General features: G+C 34.0%; 1 protein-coding gene across 1 annotated transcript; it reads right to left on the bottom strand.

The window, feature by feature from the left end:
• Positions 1-116: 116 nt before the first annotated feature.
• LOC129259018 (xaa-Pro aminopeptidase 1-like) lies at positions 117-27,606 on the bottom strand. The gene is made up of 23 exons (XM_054897285.2): positions 27,083-27,606; positions 25,493-25,578; positions 20,574-20,687; positions 20,009-20,072; positions 19,031-19,156; positions 18,428-18,571; positions 17,032-17,286; positions 15,791-15,931; positions 15,361-15,442; positions 14,600-14,697; positions 12,762-12,919; positions 11,884-11,970; positions 11,056-11,121; positions 10,338-10,408; positions 8,780-8,857; positions 8,216-8,287; positions 7,605-7,725; positions 6,997-7,066; positions 5,675-5,779; positions 5,066-5,137; positions 4,432-4,532; positions 3,717-3,833; positions 117-3,191 (listed from the first exon to the last, which is right to left on the bottom strand). Exons 1-23 carry the CDS (start codon positions 27,126-27,128, stop codon positions 2,985-2,987), a joined length of 2,481 nt encoding a protein of 826 aa, XP_054753260.2. The 5' UTR covers positions 27,129-27,606; the 3' UTR covers positions 117-2,984.
• Positions 27,607-27,998: the final 392 nt, after the last annotated feature.

Raw genomic sequence — 27,998 nt, 5'->3', positions numbered from 1 at the left:
ATTGTCGGCCATACCTTACGATAATGAAAAGCATGTAATTAATTGACTGTAGTCAGTAAAAATAAAATGAATAATACAGACGTGAGGATAAAACAAAATAACTATAATTTATCAACTTTTCTTTGAATCATAAAAATCGAGGAGTTTATTACAAAAGCATGAATTGAAAAATTTCAGCTTAATTTCTCACACAGTTATCAATATCATTAATCTGGAATTCAATTACCAACAGGAAATAGTGTGGAATGTCTCTAAAAAGTGCAATATACAAACTAGAACTAAATTGTATACAGATAGTAATATTAAAGGGAGAAGATAATATTGTGTCTCGAAACATTCACATGAAAAATGTAAAACATATCCACTGCATTGACAACATATTCAAACGTCTTTGTTTTCAATACTAGGGAAACAATTCTTTACCTAAATCCTTCAGTAAAATTAATTGTAATGATAATAACAACCAATTAGTAATGATACTAACGAATTAAAAGAATGGTAATTTATATTCATAGCTAAATAAATGTATAATTACAACGTTTATCAATACTATGATATTCAATGTGATATTACAGTTTACGATGAAAATAAATCAAATCTCATATTACGCAATCTCATCTAAAATGTGTGCTTATGGTAAACTGTGTTTACATAAAATGCAAACCAGGACTTTTCCTCTAAAAATGTGAACTCGCATCCAGCCCACGAAATTGTAACATACTGTAAAATAAACTTTCAATAATTTGTGCATCATTAATCAGGAGAGATTATGAAAAATTATAGGGGCCTATGCATGCAGCAATTTTTGGTTGTTCACATCAATTTAGCGAAATCACACCAAAAACAAGAAATATCTTTAAAAATGAAACATAATCACAACAGCTGTGACACAGATATTACTACAATCCAATTCCATAGACAATATTCTAGATATTTACATTCCGTAAGAATTGCCCCTGTTCACCAGAATATACAAAAGTGATATATATACAAATATAAATACAACATATCTATTAAAAAAAAGACATATCTCATGAAATAGAAAACTATAAATCTTGGCACTAGAAAATTTGAGGAAAATTGTAATATGTTTTCCTGAAGAATTTTAAAAGCATTACTGAGACTATTCAGAATTCACTCCATAAAGAACTTTTTAGACATTTTCCGTAGAGTATTCTACCTGCATATAAAAACTTTCAGCCTACACATCGATCCCTGTTAACAAGTGATTTTTTTGCTACAAAAAAAGATAAGTATGAATAAAAATATATGAATGCGGAGCAGTAATTTTTCTCTTATTAAATTATTTGAAAATATGACATTTCATCTTCAATTTGTGCATTCTTTCCATGAGAGCAGCAGTAGTGATTATCTACTCAAAAGTACAACAAGCAAATTTACAAGGCACGACATACGGGTACATGATGAGAATTCGACTTCTTTTAACAACTATAAAAATTACATTTGAAACTTTGTTTTATAAACCTAAATATAAGACACATTAACATTTTTGTTTCTTGGTTAATTAAACTAAAGAGCTTAGCATTAACAAAACAGCACCACTAATTCATATTTTCTTAAGTGAAGAGATGGGGGATAAGCTCGCAAAACTAAAATGATTATGGAATACTGAACATGAATCCACAATCACTTGTCAGATTTTCATAAACTTTATACCTAAAGATTAGAAAGAAACAACTCTTAACTGATGCTGCGATGCTCGAGGGGTGTGATATCGAATACGTCATGCAGTTGATTTTGGTCAAGCAATGGTATAGATTTGTATAAAAAAAATGCCAACACTCTTTATCTCCTCCCATTTCCTGCTCTGCTAAGAAAAAAAATCTGCATACGACCGTGTGATTACTAGGTGACACATCTGGCTACGCATAGTTAACAGTGGAGATTGACTATTTTTTTTCTTCAAAACTGAGCCAAAGTTCAGAATACCTGTCTACCTTGCATTGGCCTACATATGCCCATGATTGGAAAGACATACAATAGGCCTATAGGAGAACGTTTAGGTATCATTTGAAAACTAGTCCCGAGATATTTCTAATTAAATCAATCACTCTCCTGAAGACGACACAAAGCCAATGTTTTGTAATTCATGTCTCCATCCACATTCAACAAATATTTCAAATGAAATTGTTTTCAGAAATGGAATACATATAATTCAATCACAAATTGAATACAGTACAATTCATATATAGGCCTATTTTTTTAACACTTAAGTAAAAAAGCTGAACAAAGAATAAAATATGAATTGTATTTGTAAACAACAAAAGCCCATATTGTTTAGGATTTAAATATGCCTTGAACTATAAACAAATAGCCAGTAAATTATTTTTTTAGCATTCAATTAATATAACATTCTCTAATGGAAACGATTTTTAAAAGCACTCTGTGGTTTGAGTTATAGGCTATTTCAATATTGCAATTGGCTTTAGTATCATGTTGCCGTAACATTACAAACTCAATCAGTGTATAAAAATGTAATTTCAGATGAAGATAAAATTATTTATACTCAAGATTTGGTATTCATATACAGCAGACGAACTTGACTTCACATACAGTTGTGCTCAAAAGTTAGTGAACCTCACCCAAACAAGGCACACCTTCATGCTGAGTATTGGATGTAGACAACAACAACAATACAATGTTCAGCGAGCCCAAAGACACTTTATTGATTACATATCTAAAACAAAGCAGAACTGGAACACTTTAAATAATTATGTTTTCATTTTCTGGTAGGGTTCACTAAGTTTTGACCACCACTATATATGTAGTCCAGTGTGAAGGCTTACAACTTAAAACCACAAATAGATTTCCATAAGGCTTTAGGATTGGTAATCATTTATTGGCATTTATGATGATTACATCGACAAAAATTGTTTTGTCAGTTCTTACCAAATATGTAATCATCACAGGAGCTTTTGACAATTAATACAAAGAAAACATATTGAAATACTAAATAAACATATCTACAGCAAAAGAAGAGATGTTATGAACGAAAGTACTGTAACTATAATGGCCGTAGTAGTCTTTGAGATTGTTGACGCCCCACCGATGTATTCCCACTTGTACCTCTGGAAGCGAGTTCTCCTCCGCATCCATTTTAGCGCATCTCCGGAGAGACGACCGCTCATCTTTTCCCGGATTTGCGTGCTGTAGTCATTATACCAGTCCAGCTGAGAAGGTAATTGAATAAAGTTGTTGGTTTGTAAGGTAATTGCTTGCTTGTACATATGATCATGATTTATTTATTTATCTAAATCTTTTACATATGTATTTATTTTACTACATATTTTTTGGTGGAGGGAGGGGGGGGGAGGACGAAGATAGATTTAGGGGATACCAGGCTTAGGGTCCAAAGATTTGAATCCCCCCCAACGAGGGCCATCGTTTTCATATAACAGGTCATAATTCCAATAATATGTTGCATCGACTAAGAACTTTTTCATTTAATGATGAGCAATCTTTACAGAATGATAATTTTTTCCTCCAAGATATCATTTCACAAAACATTATTTCTAATCACAATGAGAACAATATACTGACACCCCAATTAAAAACAATTACAATGGAGAGAATTTGAAAATAATAGTTAAACAACACCTTCATAACCTAATAATCACCAAAAAAGTCATGTTTTGTCTTTATATTTCACCTTTGGTCAAATTGTTAAAAAAATCTCTGAAATTTAAGATAATTACCTGTTTTCTTGTGAAGTATTCAAATTTGATCAGCCTTGGCTCAAAAGGTACAAAGGTCACTGTCTCAAATTCAAGGTACTGAACGTCATCGCTTTCATCCTCGTTCAAAAATTCATACTAAAAATATAAAAGAATTAAAAAAAATCTTTTGAGGAGTCTGGAAACTTTGTCGACATGTAAGATAAACATACTATTTTTGTAGACTTTCTGAGAGTTCACAATGGAGAATGGCATGGGATTTTTACAGATGAAACATTCTTGAATTAGAATGAAGTTTAAACAAACAGCCAAAGGACACTTATATTAAACAAAATCCTTTTTAAAGAACAATAAAGACAACTGCATTTGCATGAATGTATTTTTCCTTCAAAATATATGTTAGAGTGAGCAAAGAGAGTGTAAGATTAAGAGAATTAAGAATACAGAGAGAAAGAGATAGAGAGATATACAGACAGATAGATAGACAGACAGACAGACAGACATACAGATAGATAGATAGATAGACAGACAGACAGAGAGACAGATAAATAGATAGATAGATATATAGATAGATGGATAGATAGATAGATAGACAAATAAATATAGACAGACAGACAGGCAGATTAAATGATACATGTAAAGAGAGATAAAGTATGAATTGAAATGGATTTCAGGATCTTAGTGGTGTTAGAGAGAGAAAAAAAAAAGAAGAGTGGAATACAATAAAAAATCTTACTGGTGTTCGTGGGACAGGTTTGGCATAGAGAACATTTGTGACACGAGCACCAAAGTCACTTTCCCTGTCACCGTCAGGATCACGATAGTAATAACCGGGACCTATCAATGAAAAAAAAAACAATGATGGAAAGATTTTTTGAAGAAAAGCTTAATAATTATAATTAAAATGAATTAATTGATTCCTAATTAAATGAATGAATGAATAAATAAATAAATAAATAAATAAATAAATGAATCAATAAATAAATAACATGTATTATACATGTATATTTCTCTACTTCAACTTTTTATTCTCTCCCATTTTATCCCTGATATTGATATTGTTCTTCTTTTACATCCCCTATTGAGGTGATAAACCCATTATTCTAAATCCAATTGATTCCCTCCCATTGGTAGTTATCAAGATTATAAGATATAATATTTACAAAGTAATCAACAAAAAACAAATACCTTAATAAACAAACAAATGAATCAATCAATCTCTCAATGAATAAGACAAATGAATGAAAGTCAGCTATAGGCTACCAATTGGATTATATTATAATAGATGCCATTTATCTACCTTTCCATCTATAGGAATATATTCATTTGTCAAATAAATTATTTATAATTATATACAAAAATATAAATACCTGCAGAAATAAACATGCTACGGTTGAATGGCTGTTCGTCGACCATGAATTCCGAATTGATGTAAACAGGACCTGTAAGAGGCAAACCATGCACTGACAATTTATAATCAAAATCGATTTTTGACTTTGTACTGATTTGATTTGCTGCTCAAATGAAATAAAACTCGACCCAGTGCATGAAACGTCAAAAACTGTTTACTTCAATTGAATCCTCAGTTTTGATTGGCTGTTTAATTACTATGGTTGTTGTCATCAGATGGCAAAGTTATCATAATGTAACTTTCCTGCAAACATGGTTGTCTCATAAAGCTGTCCGTAAGTTATGACTGACAATACAAATCTTGTGGTAAATAACGTGCACCAAAATTTAACAATAGGGTTGATTAAGTTCCAGTCATTCATAAAGTGGCTCGTAATTTACGAACAGCTTTTATATGAAACACCCACCAGGTCAGATAGCTGCAAAGAAGTGATGAAATGAAGGTGAAATCTACCAAAAAGTTTATTTTCAATTATTGGTCATTCTTTTCTCTTTGTACCTACTATATTTTCACATTTTACTCTCTACTTAAAATGAAATCATGTTGCCATATCTTCAATGTACTGTACCTTCATGAGGGGTGAGATATTGTCCCACACCGTATCCTGTCGGATGGAAGTAGTCCAGACCCACGTCCCACAAGTACTGGCGGGCAATGGCATCCAGATCACGTCCTGCACAAGAAAAGAAAGAAAAAAAAATCACATCAGTATTTGGGAACTTATGGGCCATTTCTACGCAATGGGAAGACTAACCTTAAGGGTATCCACAGGGCAGTGTCTCATAAAATAATCTGTGTTGACTGCACAGAAACGTTGTTTGCGCTAACAGAGATCTTGTTACAACCGGTAACGTGGCAGCGATGCCTAATGTTACAACAATGCATACTTACACATTGAAATAAATGTTTTGACTTCACAATCCGAAAGATGGTGACTGGGCTTACTGTTATTGCTATGTTAGGCTAACAGCGTTCCTGTGCGGCCGGCACAAGTTTTTCTATGGGTTGTCCATAAATGTAATGCTATGAACATAGTTTTAAAAAAAACTTGCAATATGGTTGGCTTCTCTATGTCACAAGTCACAGATTAGGAAATCACATGTAAGTAAACTCATGCTATAAAATTATATCAAAATACAAAGAGCAGTCCATGGATTTAGACTTCAGACAATTCCTGTAACTTACTTCAGACAATTTCTGTATTATCCTTCATATTAAGACTTTTGATCCCACCGCTGCCACCAAAAGTTCATCAAAGTGGTTCCACATGAAATAAAGGTTTTATTGTGACTTTGTGATTGACCAGACTATGACAAGCCCAGCAATATCCCCAGACATCTCTTATTGCATCATTTAGTATTGAAATAACTTTCATCGATGTTAACACTTTGTTTATACAAGGTTTTAATTCTTTAAAAAGTTAAATCAGAGGTTGAAAATCAGTCAAACATTATAGGTAAAACATTCTGCTTACTAAAAATAAAGGGCCTATTGGCCCTTCATTTTTGACTCGTTCATAAATTCACCAACAGCATTACAAACTACTTAATGAGACACCCAGTGGAATGCATATCACATAAATTTTAAATCGCGTTTATAACTGGAATCCGATTACAATAAACCAACACAAGAGGGATGGCCTATTGAAAATCATATATTTGAAGTCATAAAACATGAGAAGCTTTATATTTCCTCCCCTAATATCAATAACAAATGAAATAGCGTTTGTGTCGTAAGTCTATCACAAAACAATTTAGTCTCAACATGGCTCAGATTATTAATCAACGTTGAACAGATTTCACTTCTTCAGATTGATGGAGTAAAATTCAAACTGCAGAAGCTAATGATTAAAACTCAAGATAAAAAGCCAGACATCAACGATGAATTTACCATATACATTTGTGTGGAATTTGGCCATAGACAGATCAATAAGTCCAAGTACAATGCGAGTGTAGACCTCCTGTTAAGTGAATAGATAACACATAAAACAATATTAAGTATCCTTACATGAAGTGGCATCATTTGAAAATTGTACAAAATATATATTTAGAAATCTCCTATACATGACTGTGATCAATTTCACCAACAGGATTTGCACTGCATCCTTTTATTAGTTCACTTCTGATATTAACACACTACTTACCGCCAATCATAATAATGATAGTAATCTGATTGGTAGCCATAAATCAAACAGCATCAACCAAAAGATAAATAAGGAACACATAACATGAATGAATTGAATCATTTTTAATGATAACTATTCATTCAACAATTTTATAAGAAGAGGGGGTCAAATGCCAATTTCACAGAAAATCAATAATATAAACGTATGAATCAGAATAGGAAAAGAAATGACCATTACTGTATAACTATACCAAAAAGGGTAAAACTAAATGCTGAAACCTACACCTCATAGTTTCAAACAAAAAATTTGATTGAATTTTCTGAAGTGGACGACATCCCTCCCCATATCGACTTCTTCAGGGAGATAGGTATACCTTTTGGAATTCGGACGGTGTTGCTGGATCATAGGTGCGGTCGTATTCATAGCGGTTCTCATTATCCTCGTACCACTCTTTGGCAAAGAAGAAAGTTCTTGCTAGGGTAGTTGTTCCTTCCCTGTTGATCAGAGATGACAAGTGTTAGGGATTGCAATTGAAGTGACACCCATTACCTCATCATCTTCCTCACATTTTTTCTCTCTGTCTGTCTTTCTCCCCCCCCCTCACTCCCACCCTCTGCCTCTCTCTCTCTCTCCCACTTGCTATCACACACTCTCTCTCTCTTGCTCTTTATCACTCTTCCATTCTCTTTCTCAAAAAAGTGCAAAGGCCTATAGTCACCCCTTCTCTGTCTGTGAAATGAATGCGTACTTCATTTCAAAATAAAATTTAAATATGCGATATAGCAAGGTTGAACTAAATGTTGCATATCACATTTCAAAATTCAGCTGATAAAATGCCTAAAAATCATTTTAATGTATATTGTGCCATATAGGTGTAACTAATCCATAGGCACTTTATCAAATAAGAAACAGAAACCAATCCTTGGTATGTTGAAGGTATTAACAGAAATATTATGAATATTATAGGTTTTTAATTATTCTTACCTATATTGTCCTCCCATGTCATAAAGGAACATCTTTCCAGTAGGGATGGCGAATCGTTCATCTTCTATTGGACTATGCACAAGTGAGAAAAAAAATGAAACAATAACACATTAATGTCGTCGACAGAGCACCTTTACCTGAACATGCCTGAATCGATTTTCAACGTATAAAAGTTAAACACGATCACTCTTTCATCAAGAACAAAATCACCCTGTCCGAATTTCATTCACTTTCTCTCTATCTCTTTTTTATATCTCTTATGGTTATTTAATTTTGATTCTGCAAGGATGAAATTTTCTGAGGTTCAACATCAGCAATCTGTTATTTCATATTCTACAATTGTCCACAATTAATAAGCTTCAAGCATTTGGAGGGTACCAATTATATATCGAAAAATCTTTTCACTTTTGTCAATTCAACATAGGTTGGTATGACTACCATACTCTTTGCTAAGTTAATAACATCTAAACGGAATTGAATGTGTCAGTAGGGACTTTTTTTCTAAACAAAATTAGACAATGTCATCTTTATTAAGGACAATTGAATTAGTCTGATAAAACTTACTGGTAATAATAATTTGCACTGTGGTATCCAACAGCTGCTATAGTCTCATAACTCGGATATTGATAACTAGTGTGTGATCTGAGAAGAAAATAATAAGTTATAAGATCAATTCCAAAACAAAGGATACAAGGTAAAACATATTTCTAAAATAGAAAATACTGGCCTTTCCTTAATATGATTGTTGTTCTTTTACTTTATATTACATTTTGACCTGTCCATTACCTATCGAAGAGGTGGAGGCATTGAACTAACATTTGCAATGAAATTGGCACACAGTCCTACATGTATATCACTTACTATTCATTCTTTCATAATTTACAAACAATGGATAATCAATTGCTTCGGACAACATGATAAATAATCATTACTTGACTTAATAGAAGAATGCCAATTTGTGCATAAATTTACAAATATGCACTTTTTCATTGAAAGTTAATGACCAGTACTGGAAGTGGATGAGAAAAATAACAATTGCCGATCACAGTTTCTTGAATGAGGACTAAAATATCAAATGGTATCAGATTTTCTAATTTGGGGTCTAGATAGGCCTGCTTTTCCTAAGATATGGATAAAATTTACCTCAAATACAGCATAAGCTCAATTAATTTTAGTCATAATTTAGTTTAAAAAAAATAACCACACACTTATGAAGAATGACTGGAAACTCATTCCCATCCCACCCTTATCCCCCGCTAAGCACAGTAAGAGCCAATACATCATGTGGCTTTCATTACCAGCATTTGAATTCTTCATTTCAAAATTTCTGGCAAAAAGTACAATAAAAAAAATTGTGATATCATCTTAACATCTGCCATTTACCTTTTGACATGGCTAAATTGTTACATCTTTTCATGCAAAGTTTTGTAAAATTCATAAATAGAGGTTACTGGTTAAAGGGGAATCCATCCCAAATTAGTTTTCAGAGGAAAAAGAAAAATCAGACAAGTTGACAGGTGAAAGTTTGAACAATATCGGACAAACAATAAGAAAGTTATGAATTTTTTTTTAAAGTTGTAAGAATTGTTAATCGCTAATGGAGACTTCAAATTGACCACATTTGTGATGTCAAAGTGATGTTAGGCAAGGACTACTCTTCCATGTACGCAAATGCAAATAATGGTTAAATGTCATTTTTTTCCCAAAAATTTTACTTCAGATTATATTTTTCTTTCATGAGGACATAAAACAATATGCTACCAGGGTTATATTTAGATTACAGCCACAGGAGAATAGGTACTTGAGAGGAAACCACAAATCCCTGATAATTAAGTACATGGTCTATGAGAAAGTTGTCCCTGCCCATTTTCATAATTACTTACCCAGTTGCCAATTTCAAATTTGCAAAGTCTTAGGGACCTCAATTTCAAAGCAGCCAAAGCTTTCTTATTGCTTGTTCGTTTTCTTTAAATTTTCACCGACCTGTTTTGCTTATTTTTCTCATTTCCCCACACAACATTCTATGACTTAGGTTGGATCCCCCTTTAAGAATTTCATTATTAACAATTAATATTCAATCATTAGTAACAGCTAGTACATGAATATGCAAAGATAGACATACTCTCTTATAGTTTCTGTCCTTTGTGAAACCAGCCACTCTGTTAATGATCGATCATCCCCTTCTTTTGGATTCTAAAATAAAACAAAACAAATGTACGATCAAACAATACAACAAACTAGCCAACAGAATAATAGAAGCTAATAATAATCCGGGATAATAATGAACAAATTCTTTATTGAAGCTTTGCGGCCTCGCACTGAATTACCACTTACATCTCAAAGTTTTCAACTGATTGCTGTACTGGAAATGAAAGGCCAAAATTGTTTGCATTCATTTTAATGATTAATGGCATGATGATGATGGTTAATTATTCGAATAAAAACAAAAACAAGATTAATCATATTAGAATTCAACACTCATGAGTAGATTATCACAATAAATTAAGTGCATGCATTGGTTATTTTTTATTAGCAATGAAGATATCACAAGTAAATACATTTATATTATGAATAAATCTTGTACCTTAATTAGTATTTCAAATATCATTCATACTTTGATATTTCAAAAGAAAACATATATACAACATAATTATTATAAAACACATGATACACAATCATGAAGAAAATGTAAAAAGTGTATTGCATTTCCATAATGTAAAATGATATCTCTCTTTTAAAATATGTCAATATGCTTCTAATAAAACATCCTGAAAGAAGATTTATGGAGTTCTTTCTCCATGTGAAAACTGGGCATTGCCAGAATGATGAGTTAAACTTACCACCATATTCTGAAGAAGATTATCCATCCAAGCTGCTACTTCTATCGTCGTCACTGAATCTGCTATCTGATTTTGATAAGAGATACATAAAGAATTTCATAAACACCGCTGAGGCGGATATACAGTTGTGCTCAAAAGTTCCTGAATTTCACCACAAACTCAACTCCCATAAAAGGGGTCAAACAGGCAGGGCATAGAATGAGCCGATGGTCGTTACACAGAGGTAAGAGGCGTTGCTTGGTATTGATTTTGGTTTGTTAAGTACTGCTGGATTGATACTTTGAATATTTCTGTCGAGAATTGATTTGATTGAGTTAGGTAAGTTGTTCCAGTCAACAACAGAAAGTGGTATAAAAAGAAAACTTATGACAGTTGTTGTTTTTAATTGGAATAAAATTATTAGTAGTTGAAGTGTTACGCAGGTTCCTTTGGGCCGGGAGCAGAGTAGATTGCACCTCTAAAATTCCTCAAACTTCCATCATAAAATCTCATATATATGTTAAAAGTTTTACTGGTGTGGCTTCTCTCAAGTAGAACACAATCAACCATGTATAAAACAGAGCTGATCAAGGGGATTGGGCCCCACCCTATGTTAAAGGGAGGGGGGATGATTGGACAGGACATTTTTTTTATTATCACAAAAATTTTGGAAATGGGGCGGGGGGCTACTGTATGAGCCTATATCCCTGGCCAATCCTAGATTCACCTCTCACTTTGTATACAGATGCAATTATTTAGGAGGTAGAAATTATATTTAAATACGCATATAAATACTATCAAATAATTATTAGTGATATCTAAAGTAAAGAAATATTCTAATTAACTTACGAATGCCAAGTTCATTGACTCCACCTCAACGTCATTTTTGACAGCTTTCATCAAAAGAATGGGGGAAGGTTCCATAATGTATTTACTCTGTTGAAAGATAATGTTAAGAAAAATACTCAATTACTCACTTACATGTATACACTTAGGCCTAGATACATAGAACACTCTATAAATTGATAATGTTGAAGTGGAATCCTTTCATTTATTACAGCTACTATTTCTTTATATTTATTTAATGAATGCAAATATATTTTTCCTTATAATGAATATTAGTATCTCTACAAAGTATCATGAATTTATTCATAATAAAGATTAACTGCAACAGTTGTTATTTTAATCATTTCTTACCAAATAAAGGGAAAAGGGAACAACAACACAATAAATGATATGAAGGAAATTAGAAAAAAAGGAATGAAATAGTGAAAAATTTAGATTTCTAAAAAGGAATAAAATTGTTGAGGTTGGAAAAAAATAAGAAGGGACAACATATACATATTATGAAAAGGAAGGGCATATGTAACAAACATAAATAATTGAATCCAAATATTTGAGCGGACATTGATCAACTAAACAATGAAACAATTGAACAAAAATCCCACATTTTTTTTTTAATACAAAAAATACATTGAAAAATAGAAGAGCGACGGAATAGGATGAAAAAGAACTAATAATGAAAAAAAAAATTAAATAATGAAAAACAAAACCAATAAATATTTTTAAAAATATATAATAAAAGAGTTAGGTATCACATGAATGAAAGAACAAAGAATCAAGAAGTGCATACTAGAAAGAAATATATAGACGTCAGAAAACGAAAGAACCAAAAGATAGAAACAATGAAACAAATTAACGAAGAGTGAATGGTGACAAATTCTTACCCTATCATTTCTAACATCGTCTCTTTCAGTGACAGTCTTGTAGACAAAGTAGTTGGATGAGTTACTGAACCACACCTTCTTGCTAAACGATATAGTGGACAGGTCGTCAGTAAAGGCTGATATATCCTTCGCTCTTATGCAAGTTGTTGGGAAGGAAGCTAGAAAAAGAGACCATGAATATAATTTACAAATAAATTTTGGTGCATTCATAAGGTCTTGGCTAGGGTCTAAGTTTTGATAAGTAGTCAGTTGCCTTGGTCAAAGATTATGGGCCCAAAGAAATATGTTCGACTTTGAAGTGAAGAACTTTGACTTAATAGAGGTATATTGTGGTGCTAGAAAGTTAGTGAACCCCACCAGAAAATGCACTCCTTCATGCTAAGTGTTGAATGTAGACAACAACACTACAATGTCCCGCGAGTCCAGAGAAACAAACTTTATTGCATGTTATATTTTATCACCTGACTTCTCAATCAAATATCTAAAACATGGCATAACCTGAACACTTGAGATATGTTTATTTTTTGGAGGCATTCACTACCTTTTTAGCACCACTGCATACTACATGTTTTTCATAAACCTATATAAAAGAAATTGCTTCAACTTCAATATTTGACTTATAACGGTCAAATTATGCACGTTTATTTTGTTGCACATTAACATCAATAGTGTATTGAGAACAAGACAAAGGTCAAATTGTATTTTTTGGTGAGTACGTGGACATATTTTGTTACAAGAACTACACTCTTTCAAATGATTTGCTTCAGTAGGGAGCTCGTAATTCCTATTATATTCGCTACACCGAAAATAATGCCCCACTAGTCATCCTAAAACTATTTCATTGTTGTCCTTTATTCGCTATAAGGCAAACATAAAGAAAAAAAAAAGAAATTTAATGATGATTCGTGGCAAAAAGGGACAGCACTAGAGTAATTTTGATGGGGCGATGACACTAACTGAATTCTGAATGAAATGAATTATAAATATAGGCAAGTCAATCACTTCCTTTATCTGTTCTCTCTTTCTCTTTCTGTTAAATCGATTCATTCTCCCTTTTTATCACTTGGCAAAATCATAAGGAGGGAGGACAAGTTGCCAACCTCAAGCCCCTAGCCAAAGTTTATTCACTTGGTCGACTCCTCATTTAGTCTACTACCACATGGGCTAAACCCATTTGGTCTACTAACAATTTGGTCTAGACAAAACGTAATACCCACTTAGCCTCATTCCCAATTAGGTAAATGCCAAGTCGGTCTAATTTCCACTTTGCCAACTTATTTATTCTTTTTACTTTGTGAAGTGAGAATTTGGCTCATAAACAGTTAATCTTATAATCATATGGACCAATTGGTGTTGGACCAAGTGGATAGCCTAGCTGGAAATTAGACAAAATGTTAAGTGGGATACAAATGCAATAAGACCAAATGGTAAGTAGATAAACAACTGGTACACTGTTACAAAAACCCTGATTTTACCGAAAAAACAGAAGATTTTGCAGAAAGCAATAACAGAATCATTCTGTAAATTCATAAAACAGGAATTTTTCTCCAATTTAACAGTACAGGTCTGCTTAAAGAGGGGAAAAGGGTGTTTTCTTTAAAGAAATTTGTAAGGTTACATACACCAAATACCAATTTCCTGTAAGATTACGCAATGGTAAGATTACATGTGTTCTCAAGACTCTGCTCCAGGAACTTCTTTTATTTTAAGGATAAATGTGTAGACAAGTTAGGATTTAGACCATGTAAGATGAGACCAAATGGAAAGTATGTAGATGAAGGGAGTGTAGACCAGCCAGCAATTTCCGGGGAGCCACACCCGAATGGATTACAACTTACTATAGCTTGTACACCTTGCCGTATCGAGCTCCAGATGTTCCCTCAATTCGTGGAATCTCTCCGAGTCCAGTCGGCGATTAGAATCATACAGATAAAGACTGAAAGAGGACAGAAAGAAGACAACTGGTATTATAAATGTCATTATTGTAATTTTAGTCAATTCTTTGTAAATTTGTATCACCCTTTGTCTTTCTTACTCTGACCATATTTCCCATCCTTCCATGTTTTGGTCTGTCATATTTTCAAGCAGTTTTGCTTACAATGACAATCCATCTTCCGCAAGTGAGTTTACTGTCCTATGTTCAATGATATATATATATTCCTGATTTATTATCAAAATGTCTTTGTTATATTTATGTTACCATATTATATTGTCATGCAGAAGAAAAATAAATAAATCCAGTCAAATTAAATCAAATCTCTTCATCATGCTCTCTTTCCTTTTCATCTCCCTCTCTCTCCTTCGATATCTTAGCTCCATCTATTCCCCACTCTAATCCTCTCTGCATCAATCGCAACCCATCACTTCCCCGATTTATTTCATTTTAGTGTAACCCTTTCTTCCTATCATATCATTATTAAACAAAACATACTTGCACATGCGATTTTGAACCCCGTCCAAACCACCATACTATCCTTTCTCCCCTCATGAGCATCTTTCCTCATCTTTCTGCTCCTTCTTCTTCTCCCCATTATCCCCATCAGCAATGTAGCTGCGAGCACATGGTTACAGAGAACAATAATCCCCTTGAATCACTTACTTGATATACTGTGTCCCGACGATAGCAAACGAAATAAAGAGAGGGTTGTATGGGATGTCTTCTCCTCGTAGATTGAACAACCCTAGATCAGATAATACAAATATAAATGTGGTAGAATCGCGCAAGAAATATAATGGACCGATACATCGTGGATATCAATAAGTAGAAAAAATATAAATGAAAGTACTCTCCATTTTTTTAACATGATTTTTTTTATTACAATACTAGTGTGACGTAAGTATTTTAGAATAAATGCACATACTTTGAGTGTTCTCTATAAAAAAGAGAGAATAATTTGTTTCACACTTTCTACAAACTTAGTATAAACATTTAGTCTCCCAAAGAACACATTTACTATTTTTCTTTGTAACTTTCCGTGATTTCATATACTTATTTTGCATCAAAAAGATATAGTTTGGTGAAGACTTACAGGCAATTTCGTCGAGCCTCGTTATGATGAGTAGATCAACATCTTTTTCATCCATGAGTTCTCGCAGATTCTTAAAGTACAAGATGGGGTTCCCCAGGGATGTCTGACGTCGACGGTATACTTTATCCTGCCAGTCATAACCTGTGAAACGAAGATACAGAGCAGTATATTTGAGGGAATTGTTGAAAAAGTACTTCTACTGCTAATCCTCCTCTTACTTCTCATCCTACATAATAACTGAATGTATTACAGATGTACTATTCCTTCTACTTCTTCTAAGCCTATATACTGATTGCAATATTGCTGCAGCAACTACAATCATACTACTACTACTACTACTACTACTACTACTACTAACACTACCACTACTACCACTACTTCTACCACTACTACCACTACTACTACTACCACTACTACTACTACTACTACTACTACTATTACTACTACTACTACTACTTCTACTACTACTGCTAATATTACTATTACTACTACTACTACTACTACTATTACTACTACTACTACTACTACTACTACTACTACTACTACAGGTTATGCTACTACTGCTACTACTGCTACTACCACTACTACCACCACTTCTACTACCACTACTACTTCTACTACTACTAATACTACTACTACTACTACTACTACTACTACTACTACTACTACTTCTAATATTACTACTACTCCTACTACTACTACTACTACTACTACTACTTCTGCAACTACTACTAATAATAATAATACTATACTACTACTACTACTACTACTACTTCTACTTCTAATATTACTATTACTACTACTACTAATGTAACTACTAATAATAATAATACTATACTACTACTGGTTTACTACTACTACTACTACTACTACTACTGGTTTTACTATTACTACTTCTACTACTGATACTACTACTACTGCTGGTTCTGCTGCTGCTACTACTACTACTACTACTACTACTACCACTGCTTCTACTACTACTACTATTACTACTATTACTACTACTACTACTACTGCTGCTGCTACTACTGCTGCTACTACTACTACAACTAATACTAATACTACTACTGCTACTACTTCCACTTATACTACTTCTACTACTACTTTTACTTCCAATACTACTATATCCACTTCTACTCTTTCTATTTCTGATTACAGAACACCTAATACTAGTACTGCTACTTCTACTGCCTGAAAAATTCCTTTTTCAAAAAGGCCCTATACTCAAAGAAAATATTTACCGGCGTAAAGCTCCTTGTCCTGTATGTAGATTTCCCTTCCGGGGTAGGTCAAACCGTAGGGGTTGAACTGATCCAATGGTTCAATCCTATCTGGATCAATCACCCCTTCACGCCCCGCCAGCTCTATGCGGACCCTATCGACTAGATTGGTCTTACGTTCCTCTACAGTGAGGCCTAAATCTATAAGGGGTGTGGCTTGGAGGCTCACGGAGCGGGGTTCCAGGCGATCTGTCTCTTGGAGCTCGTACCAGAATCCTACAGGGTTATGGATGGAGGGCGGGGGCAGGGGAGAGAGGGGATTGGTTGATTGTTAAATGGTGTACAAGAAGTGCACAATTAGGTAAACATTATTAGATACAAGGTCAGATTTTGATATTTTTTAACGGAAAGGGTGGTATTAATGTGGGGGTATTAATATATGGGGTTTGTTTGGACGATCAAGACAAAATTCTTTGCTTGTTGCTTAAAGAAAAAAATATCAGACAAATTACAAATAATTTCATTTCAAATTTTATAGGCTTATTTTCTTGTTAATGAACAGACATTCTCAGTAGATTTTATGACAATGATAAGTGGAAGATATGTACGAGAACCATTGACAAAATGTTGAAAATATAGTCTGGAATCTTTCAGATGGTTGATTTCATGTATATCATTTTGTTTTGATATATAGTAAAGACTGATTGGCACTGTAAATTCATGGCGATGAAGGTAGTAGGCCTACATAAGCTTAATTCATCCATAATTTTTTTTCTACAGAATAATTTTTCAATAACGGTCTAAACATCTTTTTTTTAATTGTTGAAACTGATTAGGGTTTTATAGCTCCACAGGTGATGCTGGGGAACCATCATTCAAAAGTTCACAGTAGAGGCACAAAATGTTTTTGTGAGTATGTCTTTAACATAATATCAAATGCATCCTTCCTTCTAACGTTTTTATGATTGTAAATTTTGAAAATCATATTCTGTTATTTCGAATTATAGTAATTATCAATCTGTTTAATATCAAAGACACAGTTGTCACCTATTTTATCTGTAACGTACAAATACAACCTGCAATAGGCAAGCATGCTTGCCATAAAGAAACATTCAATTGATTCTTTTCTGTGTACTTGGTTGAATAATGGTCGCTACATTTTATATATTTATTTTAGCTGTGGTATTGTATGCTTTTGATTGTGAACTCACATTGTTAGTCTTCAGAATGTTTTATGAGTATTTTTTAATAAAACCAAGTTGAATTGAATTGGATGAAATTAATTAAATTCAAGATTCAATTCTTATCATGAAAAGCAGATGGATTTCATCACTGCTACATGTACCTTAGAGGAAATTTTTCCCAAACACCAAACAAGACGAACACATTAAAACAACGATCAGCAAGTGATGCTCACCGTAAGGCATAAGTAGAGGGTCAAATCCGACCCTAGCACCATTCTCGAGTCCGGCTCCGCGCAGCTCCCCGGATAAGAGGTCTTGGGGATCAAGGTCATACTCTCGCAGGAGCCATTGCCATGGAGTCAAATCATTCTTGTCATCTATGAAGGGGAAAGGAAATGGGGTGAGGAGGGGGTGGAGAGGGAGGGAGGGAGAGAAAGGAAAAGGGGGTAAATTCATGGATAGAAAGGGGGACACAGAAAGCAGGTATAGGGAAGAAAGACATGTGGCAAGGGGAAGGTGGGAAATAAAGATAGGGTCGTGAAGAAGTGAATAGAGAGTTAATTACCTAACAATGACAGTGGAACCAACATATAACATTCTAACAATCATCCAATATAATACGACAGAGAGCTTCGTGTGATAACAAGTGATGAACAAAATACTGCTACGAGCTATGCTGCATCTTTCATATTTCTGTATCGAGTTTTCCCCTAGAACTATCATTAATTAGGACCCCAAAATGAGAGGAGAAAGTGAAATGAAGAATAATCTCCATAAATGAATTACAAACAGCAACATAACACGGTACAAGATTTCCAAATCTCATTGATATTTACCTAAGACGTGTATATCCCAGTTGCAATCTATCTGTTGTTTCGCCAGGAGCTCAAACCGTTTTTCAACCCATATGGCCGCCCTCGAGTTTGATGACGTCACTCGGTCACTTGTCACGATAGCAACACCTGTTTTTAAAAAAGGAATGAAATAAAAATAACAAAAATTATGATTTTAGAAAGGGGCATATCCTATCAATTTTTTTTTTGCTTGTCAATTTTGTTTCCTGCGTCCCCCCTAAATTGACGTGGCCCCCCCCCTGAATGTTTGTGGTCCCCCCCTAAAATTTAGGTTGATGACCTCTCTTTTTTTTTTTTGCTTGTCAAAATTTTTCGCGATCCCCTCCTAAAATTTAGGTTGATAACCTTTTTTGTGGGGGGGGGGGGGGGCTTGTCAAATTTTGTCCGTGTCCATCCAAACATTTCAGGTGGGCCCCCCCTAAATTTTTTGGCTTCCGCCGCCAATGGGCATATCACATGGATACAAAATAATTTTTTTTTCTCCTGTTGTCCTGACAAAATCTGCTTTCCTCTTCTCCATGACGGCAGCAAGTTATTTTACATAAACTTTCTTTTAAATTTTGGCCTACCTAAAAAAAAGAATGGTTTATTCTTTCAAAGTTGGAAAACACTTTTCTTTTCGTCTCGATGCATTAGGACATCAATGCCCCGTCCCCAGGAGCGAAGGGGAACTCAACTTAGTAGTTGTTCTATGAAACTACCCTCTGTTATTGTTAGACAGCAGTATGCGACATGATTTTTAAGGAAATGTTACACTTTTTTACAGTAGGATATGCAAGTAAACAAAAGTGTAACTTCCTACAAGAGCAAAACATGTTGTCATTTTCCATGTTTATCAATGTTTTGGCACGATGGTTAACAAGCAATCAATGTTTCTTCTTCAATCAAACTTTGTCTGGAATAGGAGAATAATATAATTTATAAATAATAAGACAGAAATAAAAAAATATATATACAAACCTCCTGTTCCATTGAATCCAGTCATATACCATATACGCTTGTCAGGATCAGCTAGGTCAATACTCTGAAAATAAGGATAAATATCATATATTAAACAATTTATATAATTTCAGAGTAATCAGATAAAATGTTCATCGGTATTCCGTTATCCAAAATGTCAAAGTAATTGAATAACACATAAATAAATGAAATCCATCAGTTCCAATCAAAAATAATAAAATGTAATAAAAAGGAACAACAATGAATGGTAAATAAACAAAGGTAGAAATATAAAATTGACCACTGATAAAAGCTAATAGATAAACGAATGAATGTTAAACTAATTCATACATGTAAAACTTAATAATAAATATAAATGAAGGTAATTCGTTAAGTCCAAACACCCCAAAAATCATAAAAAAATGTATATAAAAATAACGAGGAATGAATGATAAACAAACAAAAAATAAAACAAGAAATATGATTGTTAAAAAAGATAAATGAAGGAATATAAAATCAAATAAATGTATATGAATGAACTGCGGGAAATATAGATAATAATTTATAAATAAGTTATTCATTATACCCCATGAGCATCGTATCCGGGTATTATATAGGCCTGGTAATCGTAACGTAAGTGCATCTGGCGCCGTAACTCAGCAAGACGAACATCAGAGTTAAATGTCGTTGATGGGTAGTACTAAAAAAGTATTGGAGAAAGTGAAATGCATCACAAAATTGTTATTGCAGTATTTTTTAAATTTATTCATACTTTTCTCAAAATTCGTTCAGTTGAGTAAAACTTTGAATAAAGCGCCACAGGGGGCAAGGATGACCGCCCTTTCTAACTTTTCAAGTGATCAGGAAGAGAGAGGCTGAGAGAGGGGGGAGAGAGGGGAGGAGAGGGGGGAGAGAGGGGGACAGGGGCGGATCCAGCTTCCACAAATAGGGGGGCGCAAAAGTTTTCTTTACACCCATATTTTCCCCGATCAGCCGCTCAAAGTTGATATTTTTTTCTTTGAAGGGATAGTCCTAACAGTCACTCTTATAAAACAACATAAATGTGTAATAATATCATAAGCCCTATTTAAATATTGCGAGCGCGAAGCGCGAGCTAAATTTTTTTGGAAATTGGATGTATTTTGTCCTGAAAAATGAATAATTTGGGCAATGTGTGTGATCCTGAACAAGGTGGGTATGCTAGCAGATTTTTTTTTTCGTTCTGGCCTAATCGAAAAGGGACCTGTTAAAGACTTTTTGCAGTTAGCCATTAAGACGATACATATTTCAATGATTAAATAACGCAAGCGCGAGCTGAAAATTGTTTACATTCCGACCTAAAAATTGACATACTGAACACTTTTTTTAATCATGAACGGGATAGGTATATATAACTAAACAATTGATGTGAGCGCGAAATTTCCGACATAAAAACGGGACACTCTATTCATGTTTTGTACATCATGAAAAAGTTTAGGTAATTTGGTATCTTCCTACATTAATAATGAGAGCGCGAAGCACGAGCAGAATTTTTTATATTCTGATCTGAAACTGGATAATTTAAGCATGTTTTAAATTAAGAACAAGCTGCGTATCTAAATAAACATTCGTGCGCGTGTTTTAGAGTTAGACAATATCTGGGCATTCTGAATACATTTTTTTATCATGAAAATCAATAATACGAGCACAAAGCGCGAGCTAAATATATTCAATATTCCGATCTGAAAAGGGTCAAATTAAAGGGATGGTCGTATAATTCACTGAGCAAAATGCCGAAAATTTCATCAAAATCGGATAACAAATAACAAGTTATTGAATTTTAAAGGTTAGCAATATTTTGTGAAAACAGTCGTCATGAATATTCATTAGGTGGGCTGATGATGTCACATCTCCACTTGTTCTTTTGTTTTTTATTATATGAAATTAGGTTTATTCAAATTTTTTCCTCCAAGAACTAGAAAAATTGGATTGACAACTGATTTAGTGCATTAGATATTTATTGCTGCAACTTATTTCATCATAAGGGAGACATATTATTCACACAAGTATGAAATAATGAAAAAATTATGATTTTATGTAATAACATAAGAAAACGGAAAGTGGAGATGTGACATCATCAGCCCACCTAATGAATATTCATGACGACTGTTTTCACAAAATATTGCTAACCTTTAAACTTCAATAACTTTATTATTTGTTGTCCGATTTCGATGAAATTTTCGGCATTTTGCTCAGTGAATTCTACTCTATGTATTAAGATATAAATATTTTCAGCCCGGACCATCCCTGGCATTAAGCACTATTTTAAGCACTGTGTAGGAAAATTGTGAAGTGGATGTGTTTGTGTATCACACTTAATAAATGATGCGAGCGCGAAGCACGAGATGATACTTTTTATCATTATTTTGACCTACTACCGGGACATTCTAATTACATTTTGTCATCATAAGAAAATGATTACTACATGTACATGTATCTGCCTATTCCTCTTCCTAATCCTAAGCGCGAGATGAAACCTGTCGATATTGAATTCTGAAAAGGGGCAATTTAGTTATTAGAAATTCATGAAAATTATATCTTATTTATTAATCAAATGAGCCTAATGAGAGCGTGAAATTTGTTGAAAATGAGGCCTGAAAACTGGACATTTTAAGCAATTTTGTAATTAGGAATAGGATGCATGGGTTAATATATTTTCAAAAATTAATGTCATAAAAAGGAGATTTTAATTACATGTAGTTTGTTATAGAATTATAATAGACCGCACAACGCTAGCTCATAAGCCTACGTTTTGACAATCGGACACCATGAAATGGGTATTTTGAAAACTTTATTAAATACACTTGGCAAATCAAATAATGCGAGCGCACAGCGTAAGCTGAAAATGTTCATATTCACACCATAATATGAAGGCTCGATGTCTGAGCTGAAATATGTTTTCTATATTGACTTAAAAACTTGATATTCTAAGCTCCATATCAGCCTATTGAGCAAGATATATATCTCATCGAACAGAGATGCGAGCGCGAAGCGATAATTCTTCTTCATTTTCCAAGTTTTACCCTGACCTTACTTTATTCACTCGTCTTCCTCTTATTTTTTTCCTCCCCTCTTTTCCCTTTTCTTTTTTTTCTTTCTTCCCCATTTTTATTTATTTTTTCCCGACAATAGGGGGGGGGGGGGGGCCTCGGCCCCCTGGATCCGCCTATGGGGGGAGAGAGGGGGAGAGAGAGAGGAGGAAAAAAGGGAGAAGAAAATGCCTACATGTAAATGGAATAAAAAAAGGATAATTTTCAAAAGAGGATGTGTAGTAGTCTCGTAGAACTTTTCGTGTATTTCATACGTAACGGTTGGAAAAACAAAGTAAGCACCTTTTAGTTGTAGCTAAGTGTAATTTCGTGGGCAAAACACATCCGCATCATGTTATTTCGCTTCTATGGTCCATGATGGTAAGAATAAAGTCATAGCCGAATTACACCATGATTCTGCTTTGAAATCGGCACTTTGTTTGAAAATATTATATTGCTTGCCGCCTGAAAAAAATAGTTTAAACGAGTGGGCGAAATTAGCGATGCTGACAAATACGTTTTTCGTTTTAATGTAGACTTTTTTTAAAATCAAATTTATGACCTCTATAAGGCCTATGTAATGGAGGTCTTCATGAGGAGTGTGAGAGTACAGTCCAACATCCCGCTACCAAAACGTTTATGATATTCACATGATTCAGGCATACTGAAGGTTTGAGAAAGGTACGCCGTACGGTATACAATGTAGTAATTAAAGGGATGGTCCGGGCTGAAAATATTAGTATGTAAATAGAGTAAAATTCACAGAGCAAAATGCTGAAAATTTCATCAAATCGGATAACAGATAACGAAGTTATTGAATTTCAAAGTTTATCAATATTTTGTGAAAACAGTTATATGCACATCGTCATGAATATTCATTAGGTGGGCTGATGGTGTCACATCCCCACTTTCCCTTTTCCCCTTTTTCTTACGCTATTACATGAAATCATAAATGTTTCATTTTTTCATACATGTGTAAATGATGTGTCTCCATTATGAGTTGCGGCAGTACAATAACTAATGCATTTAATCAGTTGTCAATCAAATTGTTTTAGTTCTTGGTAGAAAAATGTTGAATAGACCTAATAATTAAATACAAAAGAATAAGTGGGGATGTGACATCATCAGCCCACCTAATGAATATTCATAAAGACATGCCTCGAACTATTTCACCGGAATAATGCAAATCTTTAAAATTCAATAACTCCATAATATGTTATCCGATTTTGATCGAATTTTCAGCATTTTGCTATAAGATGTGAATTTTACTCTATTTAGTGAGATATAGATATCTCCAGCCTGGACCATCCCTTTAATATTCATCAGTATTCGTTATGAAACGAAAGGATTAGAGGGAGTGATGCAAAAATGACAAAGTCATAGCGTTACATGTACTTTTTATCTCATTTCTGGAGGGCAAATTTGATACCGTCGATGTGATAAATGTGAAGGAAAAAAGGGGACAGAGGAAACAAACAAAGAAAGAAGAAATCATTGAATTAGAAGGGGAAATGAGAAAGAGAAAATAGTGAGTTTTTGCCTCTTCTTAAGTTCTCTTTCTCATTTTTGCTTTTCTTTACAGAAAACAAAGGAAAGAAAATAAAAGAAAGAGAAAGGAAGGAATACGTGTAGAAGGAACGAAGAGGAAAAACTATTTACTTTTTTCATATACTCACACCCATTCACAGGGCGCCGTTGGGGGGGGGGCAAAAAAATTTGGGCGCAAAACTCGCCGAATATGGACAATTTTGTATGTGTAATAGTATTTTCATGCCGGGTTTAATGGTTTTATAGAACTATACAATTATTTCTAAAATTTGATATATTTTCAGGTTGTCAAAAACATCGGGGAGGGGGCAATCAATCGATCGCTCATCGCCCCAAGATCGACGCCTCTGCCAATTCATAAGACAATAATATATTGTATATTATACATGTACCATAATCTGAAAACTATATAGTCATTTTTCATCAAGACGAGTCTAGGTATGTAAAACCATCAAATCCTAATGTAATTTGTAAAATCATCAAGTTAGAAGAATATTTTGAGAAAACATTTACGCCGTCATGAATTTTCAGTATAGGTGGGCAGATGATTTCATACATTGACTCAGTTGTCAATTATCTTTTAAAGTCTTGGTGGACAAAATTTGAACAAATTTTACAGGCATGTAATAAAATACCAAAGAATAAGTGGGGATATGACATCATGAGCTTGCCCTTTCATATTCAGTCATGAGGACATGCATAACTGTTATAGCAACATTAAATGCCAAAATTTTGTTTCCTATTTTTTGAGTCGATTTAGAAGAAATTTTCAATGTTTTTTGTGTCTGATTTTTCTTTATCTGTTCATATCGTATCATTTCAGCCCTTTTAAGGCAAACGAAATATTTCATATTTCACATATGAAAATGAAATAATAATTATCACTCACCGGTATGAAAGGGCTACAGTCTCTTACGTTGAGCCTCGCAGTCTGTCTCTTTTCCCGAATTTCTGCTCCCGAGACATCGTGAAGCGCTATCAAGAAATACACGAAGAAATTTGATTGGAGTACATGACTGTAATTGGATTCACTACCAATGTGATTTCAAGGGGGTGCTGCCTATGGTGTATATATAATCATATGCAGCACCCCAGAGTCTACTGAAAATCTATTCACGTGTTTATTCTGGTTTGTATCATAGGGTTTTTTCATTATTCAAGAGAAATGACACAATCAAGAATTAATGATTGTTTATCTCTCTCTCCCCCAAGTTACCAAATTCATTTCCAATGGTAGATTTTGTCATCATCATCATCATCATTATCAATTCATCATCATCGTGTTCATCATCATCATCATCATCATTCTCCTCCTCCTCCTCACCACCACCATCATTATCATCATCATCATCATCACCACCACCACCACCCCATTATCGTCGTCACCACAACTACAATCATCATCATTACCACCATTACCAACATCATATCATGGAGCTATAGCTCTATGATCATATCATCTAAGTACCATTATCATTCATTATCATTACCATCATCATTATCGTCATCATAATCATTCATGATCATCCAGATCATCACCGACATCACTTCCAACACTTCCTTACCACCTCCGCCATCATCATCACCACCACCATCACAACCATGAACATCACCAATCACCATTATCATTCATCATCATCACCACCACCATCATCATCATCACATCCCCATAATCACAATCATTTTCGATTTATCTTCCCATCCTCAGACCTCCTACTTCTCCTCATCATTACAATTCTTCTCCTCCTCATCATTCCCATCACTTCCACAACCATCACCATTAAGTCTACACAATGGTTGTAACGAAGCACACTGTACTGTACATGTTCATCCAGCAACAAAATGCAAATTCCATATTATCCCTTTTCTAGCACGGAGACACTTGGAGTTGACGTTTTGCCGTGGGCATCATGTCCATTGTGGTTTCTCTATAGTACTGCTGTACGTGGAAATCATATTGAACATGTATCTTAATCCGTTGACTTCAAACAGGAAAGCAGGTTTTAGTCTTTTTTAGACATTAAACTCGATCAAATTATATTAAGTCTGTACATGATATATCAAGCCATATACATTAAAAACAAATATCCATAATGGATTGCCCAATGCAGCACCAACGCAACGATCTAATTCATTGTATTTGTATCCACTGATGTTATTGTCATCCTTTATGCTACATGTACATGTATCAATCTCATATGTCATGATGGTGTATATTTTGAAAGAATTGTTGTTTTGGTTTTGGAGAATACTAAACAAAGATTGTGGTACATATGTACATTGAATATTTCGTTCTTTGTGAATACATGACATACTACATCATGTAGTATGTCATGTATTCACAAATATCGAAATATTCAATGTAGTATATATACGTTATTACGTCATGTACGTACGTTCGCAAATTACATGAGTTGACATACTAGTAAAGCTGTACCTGCATACACTTGAACAGATATGATGTGTATATCCAACTCACCTGTGGCGCTTAATATTAGTAGTGTAATAGTTCCAATATAGTCCATCTTGATACAGTGATGATGATGGTGATGTTGGTATTCTCGTCGAGGTTGAGGTCACCCGAATATCCCCATTGACGTGACCTCAATATATTCCCAAAATATAAGTGTCCTCTTGCTCTCGCTTCAGCTTCAGATTACTCCAATTCGAGAACAGAGGGATTGGGGTATATTTCTGATCCACTGCGTGCAGCAAGCAGAAATGAATCGAAAGTCCTCAAATGTAAACTAGGATATAAATTAAAAATAGAGTACCGCGAAGAGTCACATCAGACGATCTACAGTACAGACGAGTGTATTATTCTGTACATGCAAGTTGAAAGAAGAGAGAATATTGGTCTTCGCTTGAATGTATTCAACGGCTTTACCCTATTGTCTGCGTATAGATGCTTTCATGATGACGAATGACGAAACACCTTTTCATAGCCTTTTTAATGCTCCCATTTTTGCGTGTGTATCCGTATATACATGCAATTGCAAGTATACTCGAGGGTGAGTGCGTGTGTGTATGTGTTCACTGAAGCCTGAATCCATAGCAAATTTCCCCCTATTATTCTCCTACCGTATTATTTATTATCCATTCCGTATCAGTCACGAGTTTACCCCACTGGTTTACCCCATATTTAAACGATTAATCATAAATCTACCAAAAAAGCCATAGAGAAAGGGAAGGGTGGGGTATTTTTTTTAATGAGAAAAATTGTATAGAACTCGTGGAGATATACATGTAAAAACTTTGGAAGTGGGGTTATAGGGAAACTCCGCCCCAGATAATGGAATAATTAAATTGATTTGCCGCGATATAAGAACTAAAGGTTCATGACTGATATACAGGAATTGTATTAAAAAAATGAATAAGAGCTAGACCCACTAGCG

The sequence above is a fragment of the Lytechinus pictus genome, chromosome 4 (assembly GCF_037042905.1).
Source record: "Lytechinus pictus isolate F3 Inbred chromosome 4, Lp3.0, whole genome shotgun sequence".
NCBI lineage: Eukaryota > Metazoa > Echinodermata > Echinoidea > Temnopleuroida > Toxopneustidae > Lytechinus > Lytechinus pictus.
Note: the sequence above shows the minus strand (reverse complement) of the source record. Positions and strands in the feature narration are given on the sequence as shown.

Bases quoted from the DNA above. Each gene is read 5' to 3' on its own strand.
- LOC129259018 (XM_054897285.2), bottom strand. From the start codon at position 27,128: ATGGACTATATTGGAACTATTACACTACTAATATTAAGCGCCACAG. The intron at 15,443-15,790 runs GTAAGTCTTCAC...TATCTGATCTAG, and splicing joins GAGGCTCGACGAAATTGCCT to GGTTGTTCAATCTACGAGGA. The intron at 10,409-11,055 runs GTAAGTTTAACT...GTTTTATTTTAG, and splicing joins ATCTTCTTCAGAATATGGTG to AATCCAAAAGAAGGGGATGA.